General features: G+C 64.9%; 2 protein-coding genes across 3 annotated transcripts; one reads left to right on the plus strand and one right to left on the minus strand.

The window, feature by feature from the left end:
- The first annotated feature begins 938 nt into the window (after nt 1–938).
- Nucleotides 939–18842, plus strand: TONSL (tonsoku like, DNA repair protein). 2 transcript variants are annotated; one of them, XM_030554003.1, is made up of 26 exons: nt 939–1028; nt 2363–2458; nt 5303–5445; nt 5726–5909; nt 6534–6663; nt 6932–7103; nt 7293–7407; nt 8043–8188; nt 8897–9049; nt 9359–9484; nt 10074–10260; nt 10497–10561; nt 10746–10835; nt 11165–11237; nt 11342–11505; nt 11659–11782; nt 12106–12857; nt 12950–13044; nt 13433–13589; nt 13787–13865; nt 14783–15084; nt 15575–15746; nt 16594–16766; nt 17121–17194; nt 17492–17625; nt 17791–18842. In XM_030554003.1, the coding sequence occupies exons 1-26, from the start codon at nt 998–1000 to the stop codon at nt 17982–17984; spliced, it is 4131 nt and encodes a 1376-aa protein (XP_030409863.1). In that variant the 5' UTR covers nt 939–997; the 3' UTR covers nt 17985–18842. The 2 variants fall into 2 exon arrangements, with proteins under 2 accessions (XP_030409863.1, XP_030409864.1); XM_030554004.1 differs by having other exon boundaries at nt 13436–13589.
- Nucleotides 18843–19241: 399 nt separating this feature from the next.
- On the minus strand, nt 19242–22847 carry VPS28 (VPS28 subunit of ESCRT-I). The gene is made up of 6 exons (XM_030554005.1): nt 22789–22847; nt 22219–22324; nt 21248–21349; nt 20559–20612; nt 20144–20235; nt 19242–19636 (listed from the first exon to the last, which is right to left on the minus strand). The coding sequence occupies exons 1-6, from the start codon at nt 22845–22847 to the stop codon at nt 19519–19521; spliced, it is 531 nt and encodes a 176-aa protein (XP_030409865.1). The 3' UTR covers nt 19242–19518.
- Between the last annotated feature and the right edge of the window lie 6 nt (nt 22848–22853).

Here is a 22853-nt window from a genome sequence, read left to right on the forward strand (position 1 = left end):
GCTGCTGCCAGAAGACATGATCCTGCGCTAGACGGACCTTTGCTGTGACCCAGTCTGGCTTACGCACTGTATCCCTTGCAGGAGTTTGATTTGTCTTGGGTATCCCCAAGTTTCACCTCGCTTAAAAATGACTCGTTTACAAAATCAGACACAAAAATACAGCAGTGGCACAGCACACCAGCGCTGCAATGGCTCCCGGTCTCGTTTTCACCACAGAATTATAAAACAATCAAGTGGCATCGAAATGTAGGTCCAGGTGGGTGTCCGGCCTACGGAGCAGGACACGCCGCTCAGTGTCTGGATGAAGCCGGAGTTTGTCCTGCCTTCCCCAGTGCTTTCCACGTGCCCGGTGCTGAGACGAGGCACATCCCCAGCGGCGTGGCTGGAGCCCCGGGTGCCCGTCCTGCCGGCTGCTGCCTGCAGCGCAGCCCCTGGGATCACAGACCTGCCCGCAGCGGCCAGTCCCAGGGCCGCCTCCGGCTCCAGCAGCTGCCGCTGCGCCGGCCAAGGGCACTTGGCGCGGTGACCGCGCGGACCGGACACCGGGCCGGCCCCGGCTCGCGGGCCCCGCGCACAGCCACGTTCGCGGCACCAACGCTCCTGCTCGCAGGACTACATGTCCCAGCATGCAACGCTGCCCGGCGACCGGAACCCCCGCACCCAATGGCCCGGTCCGAAAGGTTCCCCCCGTCGGGCTGAGCGGGGCGTGATTGCGCGGCATGCTGGGAGCTGTAGTTCTCAGCCGCCCCTGATGCGTTGCATGCTGGGAGTTGTCCCGTGGATGGATTTCCTTTGCAGCCTATCAGAAGAGGGACTTTCCCTCTTAGAGGGCGGGGCTGGCGTACCCAGATTGCGATTGGCTCCGTTTCCTGCCATGGCGGTGCCTAGTAGCCAATGAGAGAACAGCGCTGGGGATCGGCGTCCAATGGGACCGGCGCGGGGCGGGCTCGGTACGAACCCGGCGCGGCTGGACGGGAGCTGGCGGCGAAGCGAGGGGATGAGCGGGGAGCGGAGCCGGGAGATCCGCCGTGAGTGGGGGCGGGGGGATCTGAGGGGCGGGGGCGATGCGTGTATCGCAGGGCTGTGTAGGGGGGTGGGGATGTGTGGGGCTGGGGCGGGGGGTTGGAGGGGTGGGGATGTGTGGGGCTGGGGTGGTTGGGGCAGGGGGAATCGGAGGGGTGGGGATGTGTGGGGCTAGGGTGGGGGGTTGGAGGGGTGGGGATGTGTGGGGCTGGGGTGGGGGGGTTGGAGAGGGTGGGGATGTGTGGGGCTGGGGTGGGGGGGCTGGAGGGGTGGGGATGTGTGGGGCTGGGGTGGGGGGGCTGGAGGGGTGGGGATGTGTGGGGCTGGCGCAGGGGAATTGAAGGGGTGGGGATGTGTGGTGCTGGGGTGGTTGGGGCAGGGGAATTGAAGGGGTGGGGATGTGTGGGGTGCAGGGCTGTGTGCGGTGGGGGGATCTGAGAGCCATGGGGCGGCATTGTGCGGGGCAGGAGGAGGTTGGGGTGGCTGCTCGTGCAGGGAGGAATCCGGGTGTGTGGGGTGGGGGGAGATTGGAGGGGGTGGGGATGTGTGGGGCTGGGGCAGCATGTGGGGCAGGAGAGAATGTGGGGTCAGTATTTGGGGGTGGGGTCATTAAGCTGGGCCCTTGGGCTGGGGATTGGGGCTGTGGGTGGGGGGTGAGTGAGATAGGGGAGGGTGTCAGGGTGGTATTTGAAGGTGGGATATTGAGCTGGGCTCCTGGGCTGGGGATCTGGGCAGTGGGGTAAGGGGGATTCGGGCAGTATTTTAGAGGGTGGGATTTAGGATTGGGGTCCATAGATGCCTGTGTAAGAGAGAGCCCCTAATTTCTGGATATCCGGTCACCCCCTAGCTGGGGCAGTGAGTGGAACAGGCTTGGGGAAGGGTGGAGATGGGTGGTCTCTTGGGGCAGGGGTAGCCCTGGTGGGTTTGGGATTCTTGTGACTGGCAGAGGGGTGTAGCAGGGACTGATGTGGTAGGGCAGGGCCCAGGAGCGAGGTGATGGGAGTTCACCCCGTGGGACTAGCCTAGGGGCCCTGGGCTCTGAGTGGGAAAGATGCCCTGACAGGACCTGGGCTCAGCTCCTGGCCCTGACACCAGCTGGCTGGGCTACGCTGAGCATGTCCTGTCCATCCTTCTCTGGGACTCAGCCCCCAGGGGACGATGGGGCTTCCCCTCCCTGCAGGGAGTGCGCAGACAGGGTGGGGGTTGTAAGAAGACCTGTCCGTGGTGATTTGCTGCCCTGTGCTGGGTGCTCCCTTGGTGCCTAGCTAGAGGGATTTGGTGCTAACGGGCTGCAGGGGTGTGCCTGGGCGCTGATGGTTCTTCTCCTGCCACCCCACAGAGCTCCAGAAGGCGAAAGACAAGGCCCAGAGGAGCGGGAGCCTGAAGGAGGAAGCTGCCATTTGTAACCAGCTTGGGGAGATCTTGGCTAGACATGGTGAGTGGGTCCCAGGGCCCTGCTCCTGGTGGCTGGCTCGTTCCTGTCTGTCTCGGGTGGCCGAGGCTGACATTGTGGGAGAGGGGCCTGGAGAGCCCTTCATCCATGTAGGTTTTGGGGCCCTGCCTAGCTTGGAGGGAAATGAAAGTGCAGCTCCCTGCCCCCTCAGTGCATGGGCCACAGATGAGATGGATCTTCGGGCTGGGATTGGTGTCAGCCACTCACACTGAAGCAGGTCGCTAACCCCTCTGATGCCCTGTCTAGTGCGTGCTGTTTCAGGAGAAAGCGGAAAGGTGGGTGGTGCTGTGCAGCGTGGGCAGAGGGGTGAGCACGTGGTCCTGTAGCAGGATGTGCGATCGCCCCCTTTCAGGGCCATCATTCCAAAGTTTGTCACTGTGAAATTCCCTAGGCTGTTTTTTGGCCCCGCTGCTCTGATTATGTTCGGGGAGGCCAGGCGGAGGAGGGCACCTGGCTCTGGGAATGGGGCTGGGATGGCCCTTGGTTCCCGGTGACTTAAGTCCAGAGGCTGGGACTAGCCCTGAGGAAGCTGTGTCTGCCACCCAGCCGAACCTCTCCCTGCTGGTGGTGCCGGAGGAGCGGGATTGGCAACCATGCCCTCCATCCTGGAGCTTTAGGCTCGTTTAGGTGCGCTGGGCCAGGTCATGGTGCGCCTCGAAGATCAGACACTGAGCTGGACTCTGTTGTCCTGGAAGCCAGCGGAGGGAGTGAAGGACGGGCCCGAGGTGCTGCTGGGAGCCTGTGGCGCTGAGGAGACACTGCAGCGTTCTGGATTTGCTGGAGTTTCCTAAGTGCTGAAGGCTTCGTGCCCAGGCATGCAGTGTTGCTGGAGCCCAGCGGAGAGTCAGTGTAAGGCCAAGAGGGACAAGCAGATTAGCTCATCTGGCCACCAGCACCTGCACGCCTACCCCAGCAACCGACACAAGGCCAGTGCACCACAGGAGGCCAGGCTGGTGTGGGCAGAGAACAGGAGGGGCCGAGCAACACCATGGCCCAGATAATCCTGGCAAGTGACCCACACCCCGCAGAGGAAGGTGAACCCCCCCCCCGTGTCCCTGCCATGTCAGTGGGGGGAAATCCCTTTCTGACCCACATGTGGCGATCAGTCAGACCCAGAGCATGTGAGCGGAGCCGGGCAGCCCAACCTTGTAGCGCGAAACTCAAGGGCTATTTGTTGGCTTAATGCAACGGTTAAGGGGTGACTTGATCAGTCGATAAGTACCTACACGGGGAGCACGCGCTGAATAACGGGCGCTTCAGCCTAGCAGAGGAAGGTCTAACGGGATCCAGTGGCTGGGAGTTGAAGCGAGACACATTCACACTGGAAATAAGGCACACGTTTTTGACAGTGAGGGTCATTAACCACTGGAACAATTTACCCAGGGTTGTGGTGGATTCTCCATCACTTTTTAAATCCAGACGGGCTGTGTTTCTAACAGCTCTGCTCTGGGAATGACTTGGGTGCAGGGCTCTGGCCTGCGTTACACAGGAGCTCAGCCTGGATGGTCCACTTATCCCTTCTGCCCTTGGAATCTATGAAGAGGGGGAGCCCAAAAAACCCCCAGAATATGTCGGGGGTGGATAAAAATCCCTTCTGACCCCTGCAGATGACCATCGGAGACCCTGAAGCATGAGCATTAAGAGCATAAGATAGAAACTGGAAGGGTCCCCAGGGCTGCCAAGAATCTCCCTCCCTCTTGACGACAGCCTGAACTGTTCATGGCCATTTGTTCTCAGGCCAGCATTGTCCTTTAGCTTCCCTAGCTCTTCCTCCTCCCTGGGGTTTACCTGCCCAGTGTATTGCCAGAGAGCAAGGAGATCCCCTTGCAGCCTTCTTTCTGCTACACTAACCAAGCCAGGCTCCTCCAGTCGCCTCTCCTGAGCCAGGCCCTGCGTTCCCCTGATGAGCCGAGTCGCTCTTCTTTGCCCCTGGTTGTTTGAATTCACCTTTCGTGGCCATGACATTGTACTCAGTATTCCAGATCCACACTCCCCAGTGCCTTGTCCAATGGCACGAACACGCCCCCTCTCTCTACCGGAGAGACCTTGCCTGGCACAGCCTAGGATCACATTTGCCTGTTCAGACTGCCTCATATTGGTGACTCCTAGCCTTCCTGTGACTGACCCACGCACCCAGGTCTCCCTGCTCCTCTGTCACCTCCGGCTGACAAGCCCCCAGCTTGGAGCAGAAATTCTTACAATTAGCCCGTAAGTCCATGACCGTGTCCTTTGTACGGCTGAATTTCATCCTATTTCTTTTACTCCCGTCTTCAAGACCATCCAGATCTTCCTGTCTAATATTCAGAACCCCCGCTGGACTGACCATCCCTCCCGACTTCGTATCATCAGCCAATTCCATTCGCCCGCTCCTGCTTTTTGTCCCATGTTGTTAATAAAAATACAGACTAAAATTGGGCCCAAGCCTGATCCTGGAGGAGCTTTGCTTGGAGCCTCCCTGCAGTCTGATGATTCATGTTTCAGCACAGCCCGTTGCATTTTCCCCTGAAGCCAGTTCCCTCCCACCGTCCAGTCCTTGGGCTGAGTCCCGTCTTCTCTAATTAAGCTAATTTCTCATGCAGCACCATGTCTAACACTTCCCTGCCGTCCATGTGTATTAGACCTGCTGCATTTCCCATAGCTAGAAAATCAGAGGTGCCGAAGGTCATCTGCTCTCATGTCCCCAGTGCCGAGTACACTTCATATCGGAGCATGCAAGCCTGGGATCTGATCCGGGGCTGGGCTTAGACTGGCTCTGGTTAGTGCTGTGGCTAACGAAAGAGGTGCTTGCTTCCCCCTCACCCCGCCTCCTCCCTCTGCTCCCGGCAGGGCGCTACCGGGAAGCACTGGAGGAGCACCGGCAGGAGCTGCGGCTCCTGGAGAGCGTGGAGGACGTTCTTGGCTGTGCCGTGGCTCACCGGAAGATCGGGGAACGCCTGGCTGAGCTGGAGAACTACGAAGCTGCGCTGAAGGTAAGAGGGTGGAGGGCTGATGGGCTGTGAGGGTTAGGACTCTCCAGGGAATGGGGATGGAAGCTGATTACCTGGAGTTCAGCCCCCCTGAAGACTGCAGTGTGGGGGTGGCTAGGGGTGCAGTGGGGAGAATAGCTGCAGAGGTTTGAAGGGGAACACTGGGGCACTGGTGTCAGCCCCAGAGGGCCTAGTTCAGAGCCAACTTGGATCCCCAGGGCTTGGGGATCTCATGCCGCCCTTGGTTGTCCCCTGCTACCCACTCACAGTCCTGCCCCCTCAGCACCAGCGCCAGCACCTGGAGCTGGCCCGCGCCCTGTCCGACCACACCGAGCAGCAGAGGGCCTGGGCCACCATAGGCCGCACCTACATGTTTGTGGCTGAGAGCGGCCAGGCGGGCGAGGCGCTGCGGGAGGCGGAGCAGGCCTTCATGAGGAGCCTGGCCATCGTGGAGGAGAAGCTGCAAGGTGAGGGCCTGGTGGGCACACGAGGCTGGAAGCCGCAGGGCACAGAGCCAGAGCAGCGGGTTGGGGAAGGGCTGCCAGCTGGTGACATGGAACGGCCCCAGGAGGAAATGCCAGGGAGGTGCCCCCGTGACAGCCTGGCTGGGCGATACCAGTACCCACATATCACCCATTGTCCCCACACCAGAGCTGGGACCTCCCTGGTCCCTGAGATCCATCTCCTCCCTGACCCACAGACAGAGCCTCGGGCTTTCGTCCGGTCTGCCACTCTCCTTGTGCTGATTTGCAGGGCTCCTGCTGGAGTTTGCAGGCCAGGCCCATGGCACCAGCTGCACAGTGAGGGATTGTGGGATATACAGGGGCACTTTGGGGCCCTCCAGATCCAGTTCTGACCTCTTAGTTCCATGCCGGGGGTCAGGCAGGACTGTCCCAGCGCTCCCACCCTTCCCTTGGGAGATGATTCCCCTGGTGGATCCAGTCAGGCAGAGGGCAATGTTTCCTGGCACTCCACCTGGCTCTTTGTGCCACTCGTGCCGGGCCCCGGAGCTCCCACCTGGCGGGTCCAGGGGGGTGAGAAGGGGGGCGCCCGGAGCCAGCTGGGTAACGGGCTGGCTCTGGGTGTCCCAGGGACGGTGCCGCAGCGCGAGCTGAGCGAGATGAGGGCCCGGCTTTATCTCAACCTGGGCTTGGTGTACGACAGCATGAAGGACCAGGCCAAGTGCAGCTGCTACATCAAGAAGAGCATCTTCATCTCGGAGTAAGACCCTGCCCCCTCCCTCTGCAGAGCCGCCGAAGGCCCCTTTCCCGGGGCGTGCTGGGAGCGGTGCAGCGCGTTTTCCCAGGATCCGGCCCAGAGCCCTGGCCCACCACTGTGGCTGCATGTGGCTGTTGGGTGCGGGGGAGCCCCTGGTTGCTGTGGCTAAGGGGTGTTGCGGGCAGTATCAGGGATTTCCTGAGCAGGGGGGTGGATGGGCAGGGGGCCGTGGCCCCAAGTCGTCGCTAGCCGTGACCCCATCCCCCCCCAGGCAGACTCGCCTCTACGAAGACGTGTACAGGGCCTACTTCAACCTGGGGAACATCCACCTGCGGGAGGGGCAGCACTCCAAGGCCATGCGCTGCCTGGAGCGGGCGCGGGACTGTGCCCACTCCATGAAGGAGAAGTGCCTGGAGAGCGAGTGCTGTGCCAGCATCGCCCAGGTGAGTGCACCCTCGTCCCGTCTACCTCCCAGCAGCTGGTCATGCTCTGTGGGCAAAGGGGCAGCTCCCCCCCCCCACACACACCAGCAGGGGGCGAACTTTCTCCTGGGGCGGCAATGAGCAATGGTACCTCCTGGGGGCTCATCTGCCCCCTCCCCTCTCTGAGCCTGGTGCCCTGGTGCCTTGCAGGTGCTCCTCAGCCTGGGGGACTTCGTGGCTGCCCGGCGCTCGCTGAAGAAGGCCTACGTGCTGGGCTCGCAGCAGCCCCAGCAGCGCGAGAGCATCCGCAGGAGCCTGCGATACGGTGAGGGCGCTGGAACTGCGACGGAGCTCAGGGCCGGGCTGCAGGGATTGAGTGGGGGGATCCAGTTTCCTTTGCAGCTGGCCTGGGGGCATCTGCTGGGGGAGGCCGGGGTGTCTGCTCCCCAGACTGAGAGACTGACTAGGGCTGGGAGCTCGGGGACTTGGCCCCAGGGGAGATTCTCGGCTGGGTCACCCGGCGGTCAGCACCCAACCCAGCCCCCTCCCTTCCATTTCCCTGTCCCCTGAGCACCAGTCCCTCCCATTCCCCGCAGACATGTCCAGGTTCGGGGCTGGCACAGGCTGTTCCTACCAGGGGGTGGCCTCCAGGGCTCCTAGTAAGTCCCTGATGTGCCCCCAGTGTCACCACAAGGCGCCTGCTTTCTGTGACTGAATGCAGAGCCAGCCCATGTGGGGCTGGGAAGGGAAGCTCAGCAGGGGGCCAGAGGACAGCTGGTTTCCCATCGGCCTGTGGGCTGGGTTGAGTGAGGGGCACATTGGTCCCCGGGCTGCCCACCTTCGCCTGCGGATGCCCTGCGAGCCCAGAGCCCCTAGGGAGCGAGAGCTGCTGGGATGCCTGCCCAGGCCTGGTCCCGAGCCCCTGGCACATGCAGGTCATGCCACTGGCCTCTCTCACAGCCCTGAAGGTGAGCCGTCTGCAGGAGGCCCTGGAGGAGAAGGCACCTGGTGACCCGCAGGCAGCCCTGGGCCTGTGTGAGCAGCTGGGGGACCTGTTCTCCAAGCATGGGGACTATCGCCGGGCTGTGGAGTCCTACCAAAGGCAGGTGGGTCGGGGCTGCCCATGCCCTAGCGCAGGGGGCAGGACAAGCTTGCCTCTGGGCTGTGCACCCCGTGCTGGTGGGCACTGTGCCTGGGTAAGGGGCTGGTCTGCACTGGAGGCTCCTCCTTCCTCCTAGTCACTTCTGGGGTGCTGGTCTGCAGAGGCGCCCCCCAGCCGCTCTAGATTCACGCACAGGGTGGGCGTGTGAGCCCAGGGTGGGCTGCCCCAAGCGGGCTGGGCTGGGCTGGATGGGCGGGCCAGGGTGGGGGAGCGAGCACAGGGCGGGGCAGGCTGGCCAGTGCGGGGTGGGGGAGTGAGCCCCGGGCTGGGTGGGGTGGGCCAAGTGGGGCGGGATGGGCTGGCTGTGCAGGCCAGGGGAGCAAGCATAGGGCGGGCTGGCCAGGGCGGGGTGTGGGGGGGGGTAAGGACAGGGCGGGATGGGGTGGACTGGCCTGGGTGGGGCGGGGGAGTGAGCCCGAGGCTGGGTAGGCTGGCCAGGGCGGGGTGGGCTGGCTGGGGCGGGGCAGGGGAGTGAGCACAGGGTGGGGCAGGGGAGCGAGCACAGGGCAGGGCGGGATGGGGCGGGCTGGCCAGGGCAGGGCGGGATGGGGGAGCGAGCACAGGGCGGGGCGGGATGGGGCGGGCTGGCCAGGGCGGGGCGGGCTGGCCAGGGCAGGGCCGGGCGGACTATAGACCGTGTCTCTCCGGGCAGCTGCGTTACGCCGAGAGCCTGCGGAGGCCTGAGCAGGAGCTGGCTGTGATCCACGTCTCCCTGGCTGCCACCTACGGGGACCTGAAGGAGCATGGCCGGGCCGTGCAGCACTACCAGGCAGAGCTGGCACTGCGGCGTGGGAACCCGCTGGAGGTGAGGGGGCAGCCTGGCCTGCGCCCAGAGCCCCTGGCTCTGCTGGGCTTGCCCGGTGGGCATCGCCCTGGGCCCATGGAGACAGAGCCCCCTTCCTGCCCCCGCCTCTAGCAGGCAGGGCCTGGCTAGGGCCCCATGTCTCGGGAGCAGGGGGAGTGGGGCAGGCAGAAGGGCCAGCATGGTGAAGGGCTTTTCCTGCCCCTGCTGGCAATGGCCCTGGTTATCCATGTGCCCCCCAGCGGGCAGGGGGGCTGGGCTAGTGGCCGGCGGGCCGAGCCCAGCCCCTGACCCATTATCTCTGCGCCCCAGGAGGGGAAGACGTGGCTGAACATCGCCCTGGCCAGGGAGGAGGCCGGCGAAGGCTACGAGGCGCTGGAGCCCTGCTTCCGGAGCGCGCTGCAGTGTGCAGACCAGGCCGGGGAGCCCAGGCTGCAGGTGAAGGGGGGAGGGTCCTGAGCCGCTCCCCAGTGCGGACTCCAGTGCTCACCTGCAGCGCCACCTTCAGGCTGGGCAGCTGGCAGCGCCCCTCTCAAGGTCCTGCAAGCCTGGGACTGAGCTGGGCATGGAACCCAGGAGTCCTGCCTCCCAGTCCCCTGCCCTAACCACTAGACCTCGCCACTGGGGCCTGCTGCTGAATGCGTCACTTTCAGGCCCCCTGCTGACCCCCCCACCCAACATGCAGCCCCTCCTGGCGGCCCCCACTCCTCACTGCCACGTGCCCAGGAAGACGCCATTTAGCCTCCCTCCCTTCGCCCGGGAGCCTAGGCTGTGCCCAGCTGGACTCAGCATTGCAGAAGCCCTGGGGGTGGCTGGAGGGGAGGACCTGGGGCTCTGAGCTGAAATGCAGCCAGTGCAGCTGGGACTGGACTCGTGGGGAGTCCCACATAGCCAGCGTCCCCCCTGCCTGCTGGGCCGGGATAGGGCTGGGGGGCCTGGGAGCTTCCCACCCCCAGCCAAGGCTCCTGCCTCCTCCCCAGCCCCCTTCTGGGGTAGGGTGATCAGCCCATCTCCCTTCATCCCCCAGCGGCAAATCCTGCAGCACTTTCACCCCGTGCAGCAGAAATGGGGGTGCCCTGAGGCCCCCGACACGCTGGCCAGGCTGCAGGGCCTGTGCCGCTCGCAGGGCTGGAGCGGAGCCGGGGACAGCGACGAGGAGGAGCTGGGGGACAGCGAGCCCCTGGAGGAGAGCGACCTGGAGCTGTCAGAGAGCGGTGAGTGGGTGGGGGAGGGCAGGGGCAGGGAGCAAGCAGGCGGGGGGTCCCGGGGATCCTGGAGTCGAGTCCTGGCAGGTGAGCAGGGCAGGAATGTGGTGGGTCGGGCTGTAGCCCCCCAGGTGCCTTGCCTGGCATGTGGAGTCTCTGTCTGCTGTATTGTAGCTGGCTTTCCCCACCCCCCGGGTCAGCCCCTGGCCCAGCATTGCAGTTCCTCACCTGGGGCTGTGTTCCAGATGGGGAGGAAGACGACCTGGACGGCTACAACAAGAGCGTGCCCGGCCGGCGCAGGATCACCAAGGTGAGGCCGGGGCCTGGGGAACCATCGCAGCTGCTCCGTAATCGGGAGCCGGGCTGAGACCCCTTAGGGCTCAATCCGGGCGAGGGTTGGATCCCGGGCAGGGGGCGGGTGGCGGCGCTGGCTCCGATCCAGAGCCCCCATGGCAATTCTGATCCCAGTGCTTCCCCCCCCCGATGCCCCTCAGTGGAACCGGCGGAACGACCGAGGCGAGACCCCACTGCACCGAGCCTGCATCGACGGGAACCTGCGCCGGGTCCAGATCTTCCTGGAGCAGGTAAGAGACGGTCCCCGGCTCACAGGCACCGAGCCCCAGCAGGCCCCTTCCCTGTCACCCCATGGCCCCTGAGGCGGTGCCGGTGGCTGGGCAGCCCTGAGGAGCTGACTGACACTGCAAAGCCCCTTCAGACCAGCCCCCCACGCTCCCCCCCAGCAGTGGGCGCGTTTTAGCAGAGGCTGAAGAGATCCTGCTGGCGATTGAAGTGCTGGGGTTGGCATGTGGTCCCGGGGGATGGGCAGGTGCACTGGGGAGAAGGGGGCTTCACAGTTCTCCCCATCTGGCCTCAACCCCCATGCCTGTTCATGTCTCTTCCTTCCTGGTGTCAGGGTCACCCCCTGAACCCGCGGGATTACTGCGGCTGGACGCCCCTGCACGAGGCCTGCAACCATGGGCACCTGGGTGAGTGAGGGGGGGCAGTGGGTGGGGGTGGGCAAGTCTTTGGCAGGGGCCCAGAGGGGCTGTGTCACCGCTGCCTGGCACTAACTGCTGGCTCCTGTGCCCAGAGATTGTCCGGCTGCTGCTGGAGCGTGGCGCCTCCATCGATGACCCTGGGGGGCCGGGCTGCGAGGGGATCACTCCCCTGCACGATGCCCTCAACTGTGGCCACTTCGAGGTGGCAGAGCTGCTGCTCCAGAGGGGTGCGTCGGCAGTGCTGAGGAATGCCAAGGTGAGGGCAGGGGCTGGTGCTGGGCACACCCTGCATGGCTGTAGGGTGTGTGTGGCAGGGCAGTGCCCCGGCTCCTGGGGCCAGGCTGGCAGCAGCGTCGTCCTGAAGCCCTGCCCGCAGTGGTGCCCATGGGCCTGTGTCTCGCCCCCGCAGGGCCTGAACCCGCTGGGAACCCTCCAGGAGTGGGTGAGGATGTACGGCAAGGACCTGGACCAGGAGACGCGCCAGCGCTGCCGAGCCATGGAGCGGCTGCTCAAGGAGGCCGTGGCGGGGCGAGGTGAGGCCAGGCTGGGCGGGAGGGAAGCTGAGAGGCGTCTCCGAGGGGGCAGCATTGGGTGGGCCCCGGCCCCAGCTTGCTCTTTCGTTTTCAGTCAGTGCCCCTGGCTTCTCTGCTGAGCCCTCAGCACAGCTCCCAGACCTGCTGGCAGGGGGTGGGCTGGAGTCCCCGGCCCCTGTCACCCTGGGGAGCGTCTAGCCTGGTATCAGGGGCTGCCTCTCCCATCTCCCCGCTGCGCGCCGCAGCCCTTTGCTCCCGCGGTGTTTGGTCCTAGAATTGGGGGCCCTGGGCCCAGCTCACGGGGTCTCTTGTCTCCCCCACAGCACCTGAAGCAGCCCCGGCCCCCCAGGACACTCTGCCCAGCCAGCTGTTCGATGCTGAGCTCTCGGAGCCTCTAACCCTGCCCCCCTCTGCTCTGGCCACACAGCCCCGGAGTGGGGGCCCCTCCAAGAAGCTCCCCACACCCTGCCAGCATGGTGGGAAGGGGTCAGAGCGCAGGGCCGAGCAGGACGACTGCATGACCCCGCTCCGCCCCGTCAAGAAGAGGCAGCGGCTCCTGGGCCAGAGGATGCTGGGGGAGGATTGCCGGACGCCAGGGTTCCTGGTGCAGAAGGAGCCTGAGCTGCCCACCCACGGTGGGAGCCAGGCGGAGTATGAAGCAGCTATCCGTAGCGTGGGCAGCGCCCAGTCCTGCCTGGGCACAGTGCCGGTGCTGTCCGAGGCCCCTGCCAGGCCGGCCCTGATCCCAGCAGACGAGTACGTGGGGGACGACTGGCTGGAGGATGACCTGGGAGCGAGCCGTGAGCCCCGCAAGAGGGGCCGCCAGGGCCAGGGGGAGTCAGGCTCGGACTCTGCAGACACCACAGGGCCCGAGAGTGATGGCGGAGCCCCCTGCCCAGCGTCCCCCCCGAGGAGGAAGGCCCGGCAGAGCCGCCTCACCCAGATTGTGGACAGAACAGTGCTGGGCCGGTCCCGTGGAGGCTGCGTCCTGGAGGCCCCAGAGACAGCCACCAGCCCGAGGCCCACGGACAGCAGCCGAGCCAATGGCCTGAGAGGCAGTGGGGAGTCCCCACAGGTGAGGTGCCTGGGGGGTCTGGATCACAGTGGAGAGGGGTGGGGTACCTTTGGGGTGTCCTGTGTGCCTTGACTCCACTCTCCTGTCCCCAGCTACCTTCGCTGTCTGCAGCCCCTGCTCGGCTGGCCCCCATCCGAGTGCGGGTCCGGGTCCAGGACAATGTCTTCCTGATCCCCGTGCCCCACAGGTGAGAGCCAGCTCGTCTCCTTCCTCTAGGGGTGGCCCAGTGCCCCTGGACCCCCACCCCAGCCCCCTGGGACAGGGGGCAGGTGGACTCTTACTCCCCAGGCTGGGTGTGGAGCAGCATTAGCAGCACCCTCCAAGGGGTCTGGCTCCCAGGGAGCTGCTGGGGCCCATCCTCCTGGGGCAAGGGGTCGGCCAAGGGGGTCAGGTGCTCAGGATAACACCGCTCTGAGTAAGACGTGATTTCCCCGTCCAGGCCCCGGTGAGGGGCTGCCCCTTGCCTGCCACACCTCAGGGAGGGGGGCGAGGGGAGCCTGGGGGGCCTGGTTCCGCTGAGGTGCCCGATGGCCTGTCGGGGGCGCTCTGCCTCAGCCCCCTCCCTTCCCTTGCAGCAGCAGCGAGAGCCACCTGGTGGCGTGGCTGGCAGAGCAGGCGGCCCAGCGCCATTACCAGACCTGTGGCCTGCTGCCACGGCTCACCCTCAAGAAGGAGGGGGCGCTGCTGGCACCCCAGGATCTCATTGTGGACGTGCTGCAGAGCAACGAGGAGGTGAGCGGGGGGCGTCCAAGCCAGCGTTGGCACCTCCTGGGTCGAGCCCACGTAGCTCCCCCGCAGGCTGCTGAGGGGGTCGTCGGGCCCATCACTGTGGCGTCTGGGCCCCTGCTGCTTGGTGCAGAGGACTTGGGATCTGGACCCTTGGGTTCAGTGCCCATCCTGTGCCAATGGGGCTCTGCTCTCCCCTGCAGGTGTTAGCAGAAGTGCAGTCCTGGGACCTGCCTCCGCTCGCCGACCGGTACAGGAAGGCCTGTCGCAGCCTGGCCGTGGGTAAGAGGCTGTCCGGGGACCTTGCTGGCCATGCTCCGGGTGGGTGGCGGAACCATCGGACACAGAGGGATCCAGGTCTCACAGGGGTTTGTAGGGCCCCAGGACGCCCCCTGCGTGTGGGATCACGTTCTGGGGGTAGAGTGGACAGGGCACCAGCCTGGGATTGGGGCCCTGCTCTGCAAGCGCCTCCCTGGGGGGTCTTGGGCAAGTCCCTCGGTCTCTGGGCCTCCGGCCCCGGCTGTGGAAGGGGGATCGAGGGGAGGCGCCCTCAGTCGCGGCCGGCCCCCATGTGGCGCTGGGGTGGGGCGGAAGGTGCCCTTGGTCGCATCTGACCCCCGTGCGGCGCTGGGGTCGGAGGGGGAGGGGAGGCGCCCTCGGTGGCGGCCGATCCCCTGTGTGGCGCTGCAGGGGGGCGGGACGGGAGGCGCCCTCGATGGTGGCCGGCCCCCGCGCAGCGCTGGGGGGGGCAGGACGGGAGGTGCCCTTGGTGGCGGCCGGCCCCCGCGCGGCGCTGGGGGGGGCGGGAGGGGAGGCGCCCTCGGTGGTGGGCGGTGCTGGGGGGGCGGGAGGGGAGGCGCCCTCGGTGGCGGCCGGCCCCCGTGCGGCGCGGGGGGGGCGGGAGGGGAGGCACCCTCGGTGATGGGCTGTGCTGGGGGGGGCGGGAGGGGAGGCGCCCTTGGTGGCAGCCAGCCCCCGCGCGGCACTGGGGGGGATGGGAGGGGAGGCGCCCTTGGTGGCGGCCAGCCCCCGCGCGGCACTGGGGGGGGCGGGAGGGGAGGCGCCCTCGGTGGTGGCCGGCCCCTGCATGGCGCTGGGGGCTCTCTCCCCCGGCTGCCTGCTGTGAGTCCAGGGACGCTCGGCAGCAGGTCGGGGCCCCCAGTGGCCCTGAGGCGACCTGCCCTGTCTCTGCGTTGCAGGCGAGCACCGGCTGCTGCTGAAGATCATGGAGCTGCAGGAGTCGGGCCCCTCGTTCAGCGCCTGCGGCCTCTCGCTGCGCCAGCCCAACCTCGCCCCGCTCCTGCGCGCCCTCAAGCTGCAGACCTGCATCCGGCAGCTGCGGCTGGCTGGGAACGGCCTGGCCGACGGCCTGGCCACTGAGCTGCTGGCCACGTTGGGCACCATGCCCGGCCTGACCCTCCTCGACCTGTCAGCCAACCAGCTCGGGGCCGAGGGGCTCCACACGCTGGCAGCAGGGCTGCCTGCCCAGATGGCCTTTCAGGTAGGGCGGGGCCATGTCCAGCATCCCCCCCTTCCCCAAAGACTGGGCAGGGGGGAGGATGCACGGGGTGCATCCAGCCCAGGAGTGGAAGGGGCCCCGGCTTCGTGCCTGAGCCCTAGAGCCCCAAGCAGGGGTTGGGGACCCCCGAGCCGCCCCCCAGGCTAGGGCTGTTCTGCCCCAGCTGAGTTGGCACAAAGGGCCCCCCCCCATGAGCTCTGCCAGCGCAGCAGCGAAGGGCAAACTGTATCTCTCCTGGTGCTGGGAAGTCTGCCCCTCGGGCCCTGGCAGGGAGGCTCTGGGGGTCACTTGGGGAGGAGGCCCACATGGGGGACTCTGCTCCCACTGTCACTTCTTCCTGTGTCCCTCACAAGCAGGGTGGTGCAGCCCCCTGGCTGGCTGATGGCACTGGGTGTGCAGGGCAGACCCCAGAGGGTTGGGGGTGACCCCTGCCCACCCAGCAGCAATGACCTCTCTTCCCCCATCCTGCCAGAGCCTGGAAGAGCTGGATCTCAGCCTGAACCCCCTGGGAGACAGCAGCTCCCAGGCTCTGGCCTGCCTCATTCAGGCCTGCCCCGTCCTGACCACGCTCCGACTGCAGGCCTGTGGCTTCACTGGGGCTTTCCTGCAGCACCGCCGCCTCCTGCTGGCCAACAGCCTGAAAGGTACGTGGCCTCCTTGGCGGGGGCAGGGCACTGGCCATAGGCAGAGGCCACTGCTGGCCTCCTCATGTGCGATAGCAGCGGCATCTCCAGGCTAGGGACTCCCGTTAGCCCCCAAGGGAATGGGGGGAGGGCTAACAGCTCTCAGCTGGAGGGGCGAGTATGGCTCTGCTCATGGAGAGAGTTCTGATCACTGTCCAGTGCCCCCCAGTCCTGCCCCACAGCTCCCTGCTACCCAGCCTTGGGCTCCCCCACCTCTGCCAGTGCCCCCCAGTCCTGCCCCACAGCTCCCTGCTACCCAGCCTTGGGCTCCCCCACCTCTGCCAGTGCCCCCCAGTCCTGCCCCACAGCTCCCTGCTACCCAGCCTTGGGCTCCCCCACCTCTGCCAGTGCCCCCCAGTTCTGCCCCACAGCTCCCTGCCACCCAGCTCTGGGCTACCCCAACCTCTGCCAGCATCCCCCAGTACTGTCCCCCAGCTCCCCGCTACCCAGCCTTGGGCTCCCCCAGATCTCTGCTACCCTGCCCTGGGCTCCCCCCTGCCAGAGCCCCCCAGTCCTCCCCTACAGTTCCCTGCTACCAAGCCCTGGGCTCACCCCCAGGCTCTGCCAGCAGCCCCCAGTCCTGCCCCACAACTCCCTGCTACCCAGCCCTGCCCCCCCCCCCTCCATCAGAGCCCCTCGGTCCTGCACCACCACTCCCTGCTCTGTTCTTTCCTGGCCTGTCCGGTGTGTAAGTTTTGCGTTACGCAGCTGCGGACAGGGCCTCAGGTGCGCTCCCCGACTCCCCTCCCTTGCCCCAGGCCTGGAGGCTGCAGGCTCGCTGTTACCTTGCTCTTTCCCCCTGGCCCAGGAGCTGTGCACCTGAAGACCCTTGCTTTGTCCCACAATGCCCTGGGCTCCACCGGCCTGGAGCTGCTGCTCAGCAGCCTGCCCTGCGCCACCCTTAGCCGGCTGGAGATCGGCTCGGTGGCTGCCCGGCTGGAGGAGCCTCTCGTGGATCCGGTGGTCAGGTACCTGACACAGGTAATGGGCCCCAGACCGGGTGCAGGGGGAGGTGGGGAGCCTGTGGTAACCGTTTACTGGCTCCAGGAATTGCAGGAGCACTGCACATGGTCCGAACATGGCTCTGGCCAGGGACCTCAGCCCCCATCCTGCAGAGGCACAAGGCCCCTCTGTGGGGCTCAGGAGGACCATGCTGTCCTTCCTTGGGAGTGTGACCATCTGGTGCTCCTGGTTCTGCTTCTCCCAGGTCCTCTGGGGCCATGGGGATCTCAGGCATCCAGTGCCTCCAGGCCTTGGCTTGAAAGGTGGGTTTAGCTTCTGCCCCATTCAGGTGGGCTGTGGCTTTGGGCTCAGTTCCCCTCTGTTCCCTTCCAGGAGGGATGTGCTCTCACCCACCTGACTGTGTCTGGGAACCACCTGGGCGACGAGGCTGTCGCGGAGCTGGCCAGGTAAAGGGCAGTGCTGGTCTCTGGGCCTGGGGGTTTGCTAGGGGGCAGGTGCTTGTGGGGTATTGGTGTGCCACTGACTGGGCGGGGCTGTGATGTGGAGCTGAACTCGGAGCCTGAACTCTGACCTTCACCCTGCTGGGTCCTACCTGAAAGTGACTCCCAGATCTCCTCTGGCTGGGGGCCCATCCCTTGGTGATGGGGGCTATTTGTGGGCGGGGCTGCTGTGCAGCAATGCATTGTGGGTGGGAAGAGTGAAGCCGGGGGCTGTTTGACTCACTTGTTCCCTCTTGGCCCCAGGTGCCTCCTGGTTTGTCCAGCTTTGGTCTCGCTGGATTTGTCGGCAAACCCGGCGATCACCGTTGTGGGCTTGCGGATGCTGCTGTCAGCCCTGGGGGAGAGGAACCAAGGGCTCCACTACCTCAGCCTGGCAGGTGAGGGTGCAAAGGGCTCGGAGCCCCAGGTCACCGAGGGGTCCTGGGAAGGGTCCCGTGTCCAGCTGATAAAGGGTACGGGCAGAGCTCAGGCTGGAAGGGACCATGGGGTCCCTGGGTCCTGGATTCCCTACGTTGGCACAACGGGCTCTTTCCTTCCCGCAGGCTGCAGCGTGCGCAGCCCACTGGACAGCACCACGTGGGCCCGGGTCTCTGCCGACGTGCATGAGTTGCGACTCTGCAGCCGGCAGCTGAGCAGGAGCGACCAACAGGGCGTGGGCGAGTCCTGGCGCGGCCCTGCGGGCACCTCTTTGTGCGCAGTCACCCGGCACCACAAGCTGTTCTGCAAGAGTGTGTGAAGGGACCTGCCTCCTCCGGCTGTATGGATCCCTCTGGGCCTGCTTGACTCCGTCCTCGGCCAGCCCTGGAACCGCACAGCTAGCGGGGAGCACTCGGGAGGCAGTGGCCTCTGGCAGAGGGGGTGGCTGGCGGGTAGGAGGAAGCGACCACTGGCTGGCCTGTACCAGCAGCCGCTCTGCACTCAGAACTCAGCGCTGGCTCCTGGTGCCTATCCTGCCATCTCCAGGTGCCTGGCGCCTCTGCAAGCTGAGAAGGGAGCACGACCCCAGATGCTGCTGTGGTGCTGGGCCTGCCGGCCGTGTGCTATGATCAGTGGAACTCCCTGCAGAACTGTCCGCACCCTGGGCATCGCTTGGCTCTGGCTGTCCAAAGGAGGCAGCGCGTTACCTGCCTGCACTGCTCATGGAGTGATGGTGGGAATTCCTAGTGCGCCGCTCAAGAGATCACTGAACCTCACCCCGCTGCTTTCATGCTGGAGGAACCTGTGGGCTGGGTTGTGTGTTTTCCTGGCACAGCAACTGCCCTGGAACAAGTTCTGAAGGTCACTGCCTGGGGAAACCAGCTGTCTGAGACTGACCGAGCCCTGGGGCAGAAGGGTCCCCTGTTCCATTGCTCTGGGAGACTGACTTGGGCTGAGTGTAATATTTTATTTGTTCTCTTTAATAATCTTTCTGTAATCCAGTCCTGGGGGAGGTATTCATACTCTCCCCAAGCCCAGGAGTTCTGACCCCGAGCTCCTTCAGACATCACAGGTTATTTATTGACTGTCGGGTGCTTTCCTGGGAGCCCAGAACTTGCTACTCACGGCCCCAGGGGCATTGATTAACCATGGTAAATAAAGTGCTGCATTCCACCCACTCTAGCCACAGCTGCTTGTCTTACAGCTCCCCCCCCCAACCTGTGCTGCAGGGTCTCTCTGTTACACAAACAGGGCTGCAGTTCTCCCCTGGAAGCCTGACATCTCCCAGGGAGCAGGACCAAATATCCTCTCCCCCTCCCACGGCCAACACCAGCTGAGGCTGAGCAGGGTGCAGCTCCCTGCTCTTCAGAGCCTGGCAGGTTCTGGTTCTCCCCCTGCAGACAGGAGCCAGCCCTGCCTCTGCCCTGCCTTGAGCCCCTGCTGCAGTGCCTGGGAGGGCTTTGGCAGTCTGACCCGCCTGGGCCCAGCTCCAGCAGGGCTAGTGTGTGGTTCCTGAGTTAGACCACATGCACAGCTACACCTCCCTCCCCTGAGCCCAGCACTACACCACACACGAGCTACAGCGTGAGGAGCTTTATTAGGGCAGGTCTGTACAGGTCTCCTCCCCTGCTCGCAGGGCCGGGCCAGCCTGTGCCCTGGCTGGAGGAGGGCTGGTCACACTGACAGCCCCAAGGGCTAATGCTGGAAAGGCTACAGCGGGGTGGGGTGGGGGGCAGCATGGACAAACCACACCACCCGTGACCTCCTGCCCCCAGCACGAGCCCAGAGACCTGCCTGAGCGGCTCTTAGGAGCCAGGCAGCGGAAGCCACCAGTCCAGGGGCGCTGGGCGGGCTCAGGAGTGCAGGAAGCGGTTGAAGGCGTTGTAGGCCGATTCCAAATCAAACAGCATCTGGCGCACCTGGGAGTCATCCAGCTCGTCGGAGGCAGACATCCCGCTCAGCGTCTGCAGCCTGCCAGGGAAGAGTCGGGGGGGTGGGGGTGCAGCTAGGAGACTCCTCCCACTCAGGGCAGGAAGCAGGCTGGTGCCTGGCTGAGCGCAGCAGGGGTGGGGCTGCACTAGCACAGGCAATTAAAACAGACTCATCCCTCTACAGCGCTGACCTAGGGGAGAGCCAGGAGCACCCTGGGGCTCCTCCGGCCCCTGCCCAAGGCTCAGCTGGGCCAGAAGAGAAAAAGCAGAACATGCCCCTGGTCAGAGCCAGGGCTGGTGCCACAGATCATCTTACCATGAGCCCACCCCAGGGTGCCCTGACCTCCCACAGCATAGGGAGTGCCAAAGGCACACTGCCAACAGGCCTGCCCGGAAAGCAGCCCGCCTCAGCCCGGTGGGTGGAACAGCCCTCTCAGTTCTGCATAAGACCCACTAGGGGCCAAGGCTGGGTCAGGCCCCCACCGTCCCCTCTGCTTGAGTGAGCAGAGAGAGCAACAGAGGAGGGGCCCCAGGGAGCCACACTCACCACTGGTTCACTTTCTGTCGCCCCTCGAAGTCAGGGGGCAGGTTGCTCATGCGGCTCATCGTCTCCATCAGCTCCCGCAGGTCCGGCTGGATCTGGGGGCACAAACACATGCAGCTTGAGCCTTTCCTGCCCCAGGACTGGCTGGGAAAACCCCACCCCATGGGGCAGAAAGAATTCTCCCCTCGCTCCAGGCAGGAATCTCCTCTCCCCGCAGCTGGGTGCTGATTCCAGTAGGGAAGGCTCCACACACCTTCCCATGGCGATTAGCTTGGCACAGAGTCACAGCCCGTCGCCCTGCAGGTTGTTCCCCTTCCCTCTCCTGGGCCAGGGAGGAGATGCCTTGTGAAGCCAGATGGGGCACAAGCTCCAGGCAGAGTTCTCAGGGACTCAACTTGGCTCTCTCCCGCAATCTCACCTCATCCATGGCTCGGATCTCCAGGCGCAGCTTATCCATCACGGTGATGAAAAGCTGGAAGAGAGAAGACACACCTCAGCAAAGGCCTGGAACCCCAGGGAAGTAGGGGGATGGCACCTGACAACCCCAGCCCTCCTAGGACAGCCCCCTGAGCAGGGGGGGCGGTGTAATGGAGGCTGGGGGAGGCAAAATCTTCCCAAACCTCTCACCACCAGGGTGAAGCAGGAGGGGGACAGTGACAGGTTTGGGTCCCCTCAGAAAAATCTCTTTCCCCCATGGTCCTGGGGCTGGAGGAGCTCTCATTTTCTGCTCCCCCTGGGTGTGGGGGGGAAGGGAAGAGACAGAATGGGGCCAGGCCATGGGCAGGGCTGCAGGTGGAAGGGATGGAACAGAGGTGGGGCTCCAGGCTCAGAGCTTGACCCAAGCAAGGGATAAGCTCTCAGCCCCCCCGCACCCCTTCAAGGGAGCTGAGAGCAGTGAGTGGTGGTGTGGCCTTGGCCATAAGAGGCAGACCAGGGGACTTGCTTTCCCCCAAGGGGAAGCTCCACCTGTCACCCATGCCTTTGAGAATTGGCCTGTTTAGACACGCAGGCCAGGCCAGGCCAGGCCCAGCCTGCCGGCAGAGTCCCAGAAGCATTGAGTACAGGGATTACAACGCACGCAGCCCCTCGCCATGGGTGGGAACGTACAGAGACGATGTCGGCAATGCAGCGGTTCAGGTTGCCCTTGTCATCCTTGATGGTGATTGGACGATCCTCCTTGATCCTCTCCATGGCCAGCGGGCAGTCGAGCTGCAGGAGACAGGACAGTCACCCCAAGCCCTGGGGAAGCTCGGCGCGGGGGACAGGGGGGTCGCGGCGAGGCACGGGGGACAGGGGGGTCGCGGCGAGCCCCGGGGAAGCTCGGCACGGGGGACGGGGGGGGCCGCGGCGAGCCCCGGGGAAGCTCGGCACGGGGGACGGGGGGGGTCGCGGCGAGCCCCGGGGAAGCTCGGCACGGGGGACGGGGGGGCCGCGGCGAGCCCCGGGGAAGCTCGGCACGGGGGACGGGGGGGGTCGCGGCGAGCCCCGGGGAAGCTCGGCACGTGGGGTGGGAGGGTCGCGGCGAGCCCCGGGGAAGCTCGGTGCAGGGCAACAGGGATAACCCCAGACAAGCAACATTTCCCTGGGAAAGCTTCCAAGCACGGGACAGGGGTTCCGTGCTCATGTGCTGACCTGGGGGTGGGGGGGAAGAGCCCCTTCAGCGCAGGCCCTGGCCGGTAAGCTGGGGGTGTGTGAACTCACTGCCTGCCTGTAACCCAGGCGAACAGCTTAGTAATTCACCACTGGAACACTTTGCCCCAGGTCAAGGTGGATTCTCCACCACTGACCATTTTTAAATCCAGACGGGCTGCGTTTCTAACGGCTCTGCTCTGGGAATGACTTGGGGGCAGGGCTCTGGCCTGTTTTACACAAGAGGTCAGATGGGATGGTCACACTGATCCCTTCTGCCCTTGGAATAAGCGAATCTATGCAGGATTTCTCTCTCCCCCTCTGGGGGGTGGAGTCTAACCCAGTCAGCAGCAGTACATCTAGGACTGCAACCCCCCCCGTTCTAGGGGTTCCCTGAGCTTCCCACCTCAGTGCCCCCATAAGCTGGAGTGCCAGAGAACTTAACTTACCCGGAACTTGCGGCAGAATTCATCGATGGAGCCGATCTCGGACCCCTGCACCTGTTTGAAGGCAGCTTTGTACTGGACCAGGAGCCGGGAGCAGGCTGCAGTGTACCTGGGGCGGGGAAAAGGGTACAGGGTAAGAACAGCTGCAAACAGCCGCAGCTGCTGATGCCAAGCAGGAGGGGAACACTGAGGCTGAGGACATAAAAAGAGCAAGTAGCTTCCTTAGGAGGAGATGAGTTCACCCATGTAACAGCCCCCAGGGCAGGGGAGGAGCCCCGAGGCCTGAGACTGGAGACCCCCTCTGGGTGGAACAACACTACCTGGCCCCAGGAAGGGGAGGGGGGCATGAGCTGGGGGACCTGCTCAGCTGTTTTGATGAGTTTCTGGGCACCCCTCCCCCCAGGAAACATCCCCTCCCCATTGTCTGCAGGGCCTTGGGGAGCAGAAATCACTCTGAGTCACTCAGTAACGACGCACCCAGAGGGAGACATCCCTGCTGAGGAATTCTGTGCGCTCGGCTCCTGCCACCCCAGGAGAGTCCAGGCTGGAGATAAGAGCAGAGGCATGACTCACTCGTTGGGAGAGACGCAGTCCTTGATGTAAGCTTTCTCCAGAGCCTGCATCGTCTTCATCACCGC

The sequence above is a fragment of the Gopherus evgoodei genome, chromosome 2 (genome assembly GCF_007399415.2).
Source record: "Gopherus evgoodei ecotype Sinaloan lineage chromosome 2, rGopEvg1_v1.p, whole genome shotgun sequence".
Classification (NCBI taxonomy): Eukaryota; Metazoa; Chordata; order Testudines; family Testudinidae; genus Gopherus; species Gopherus evgoodei.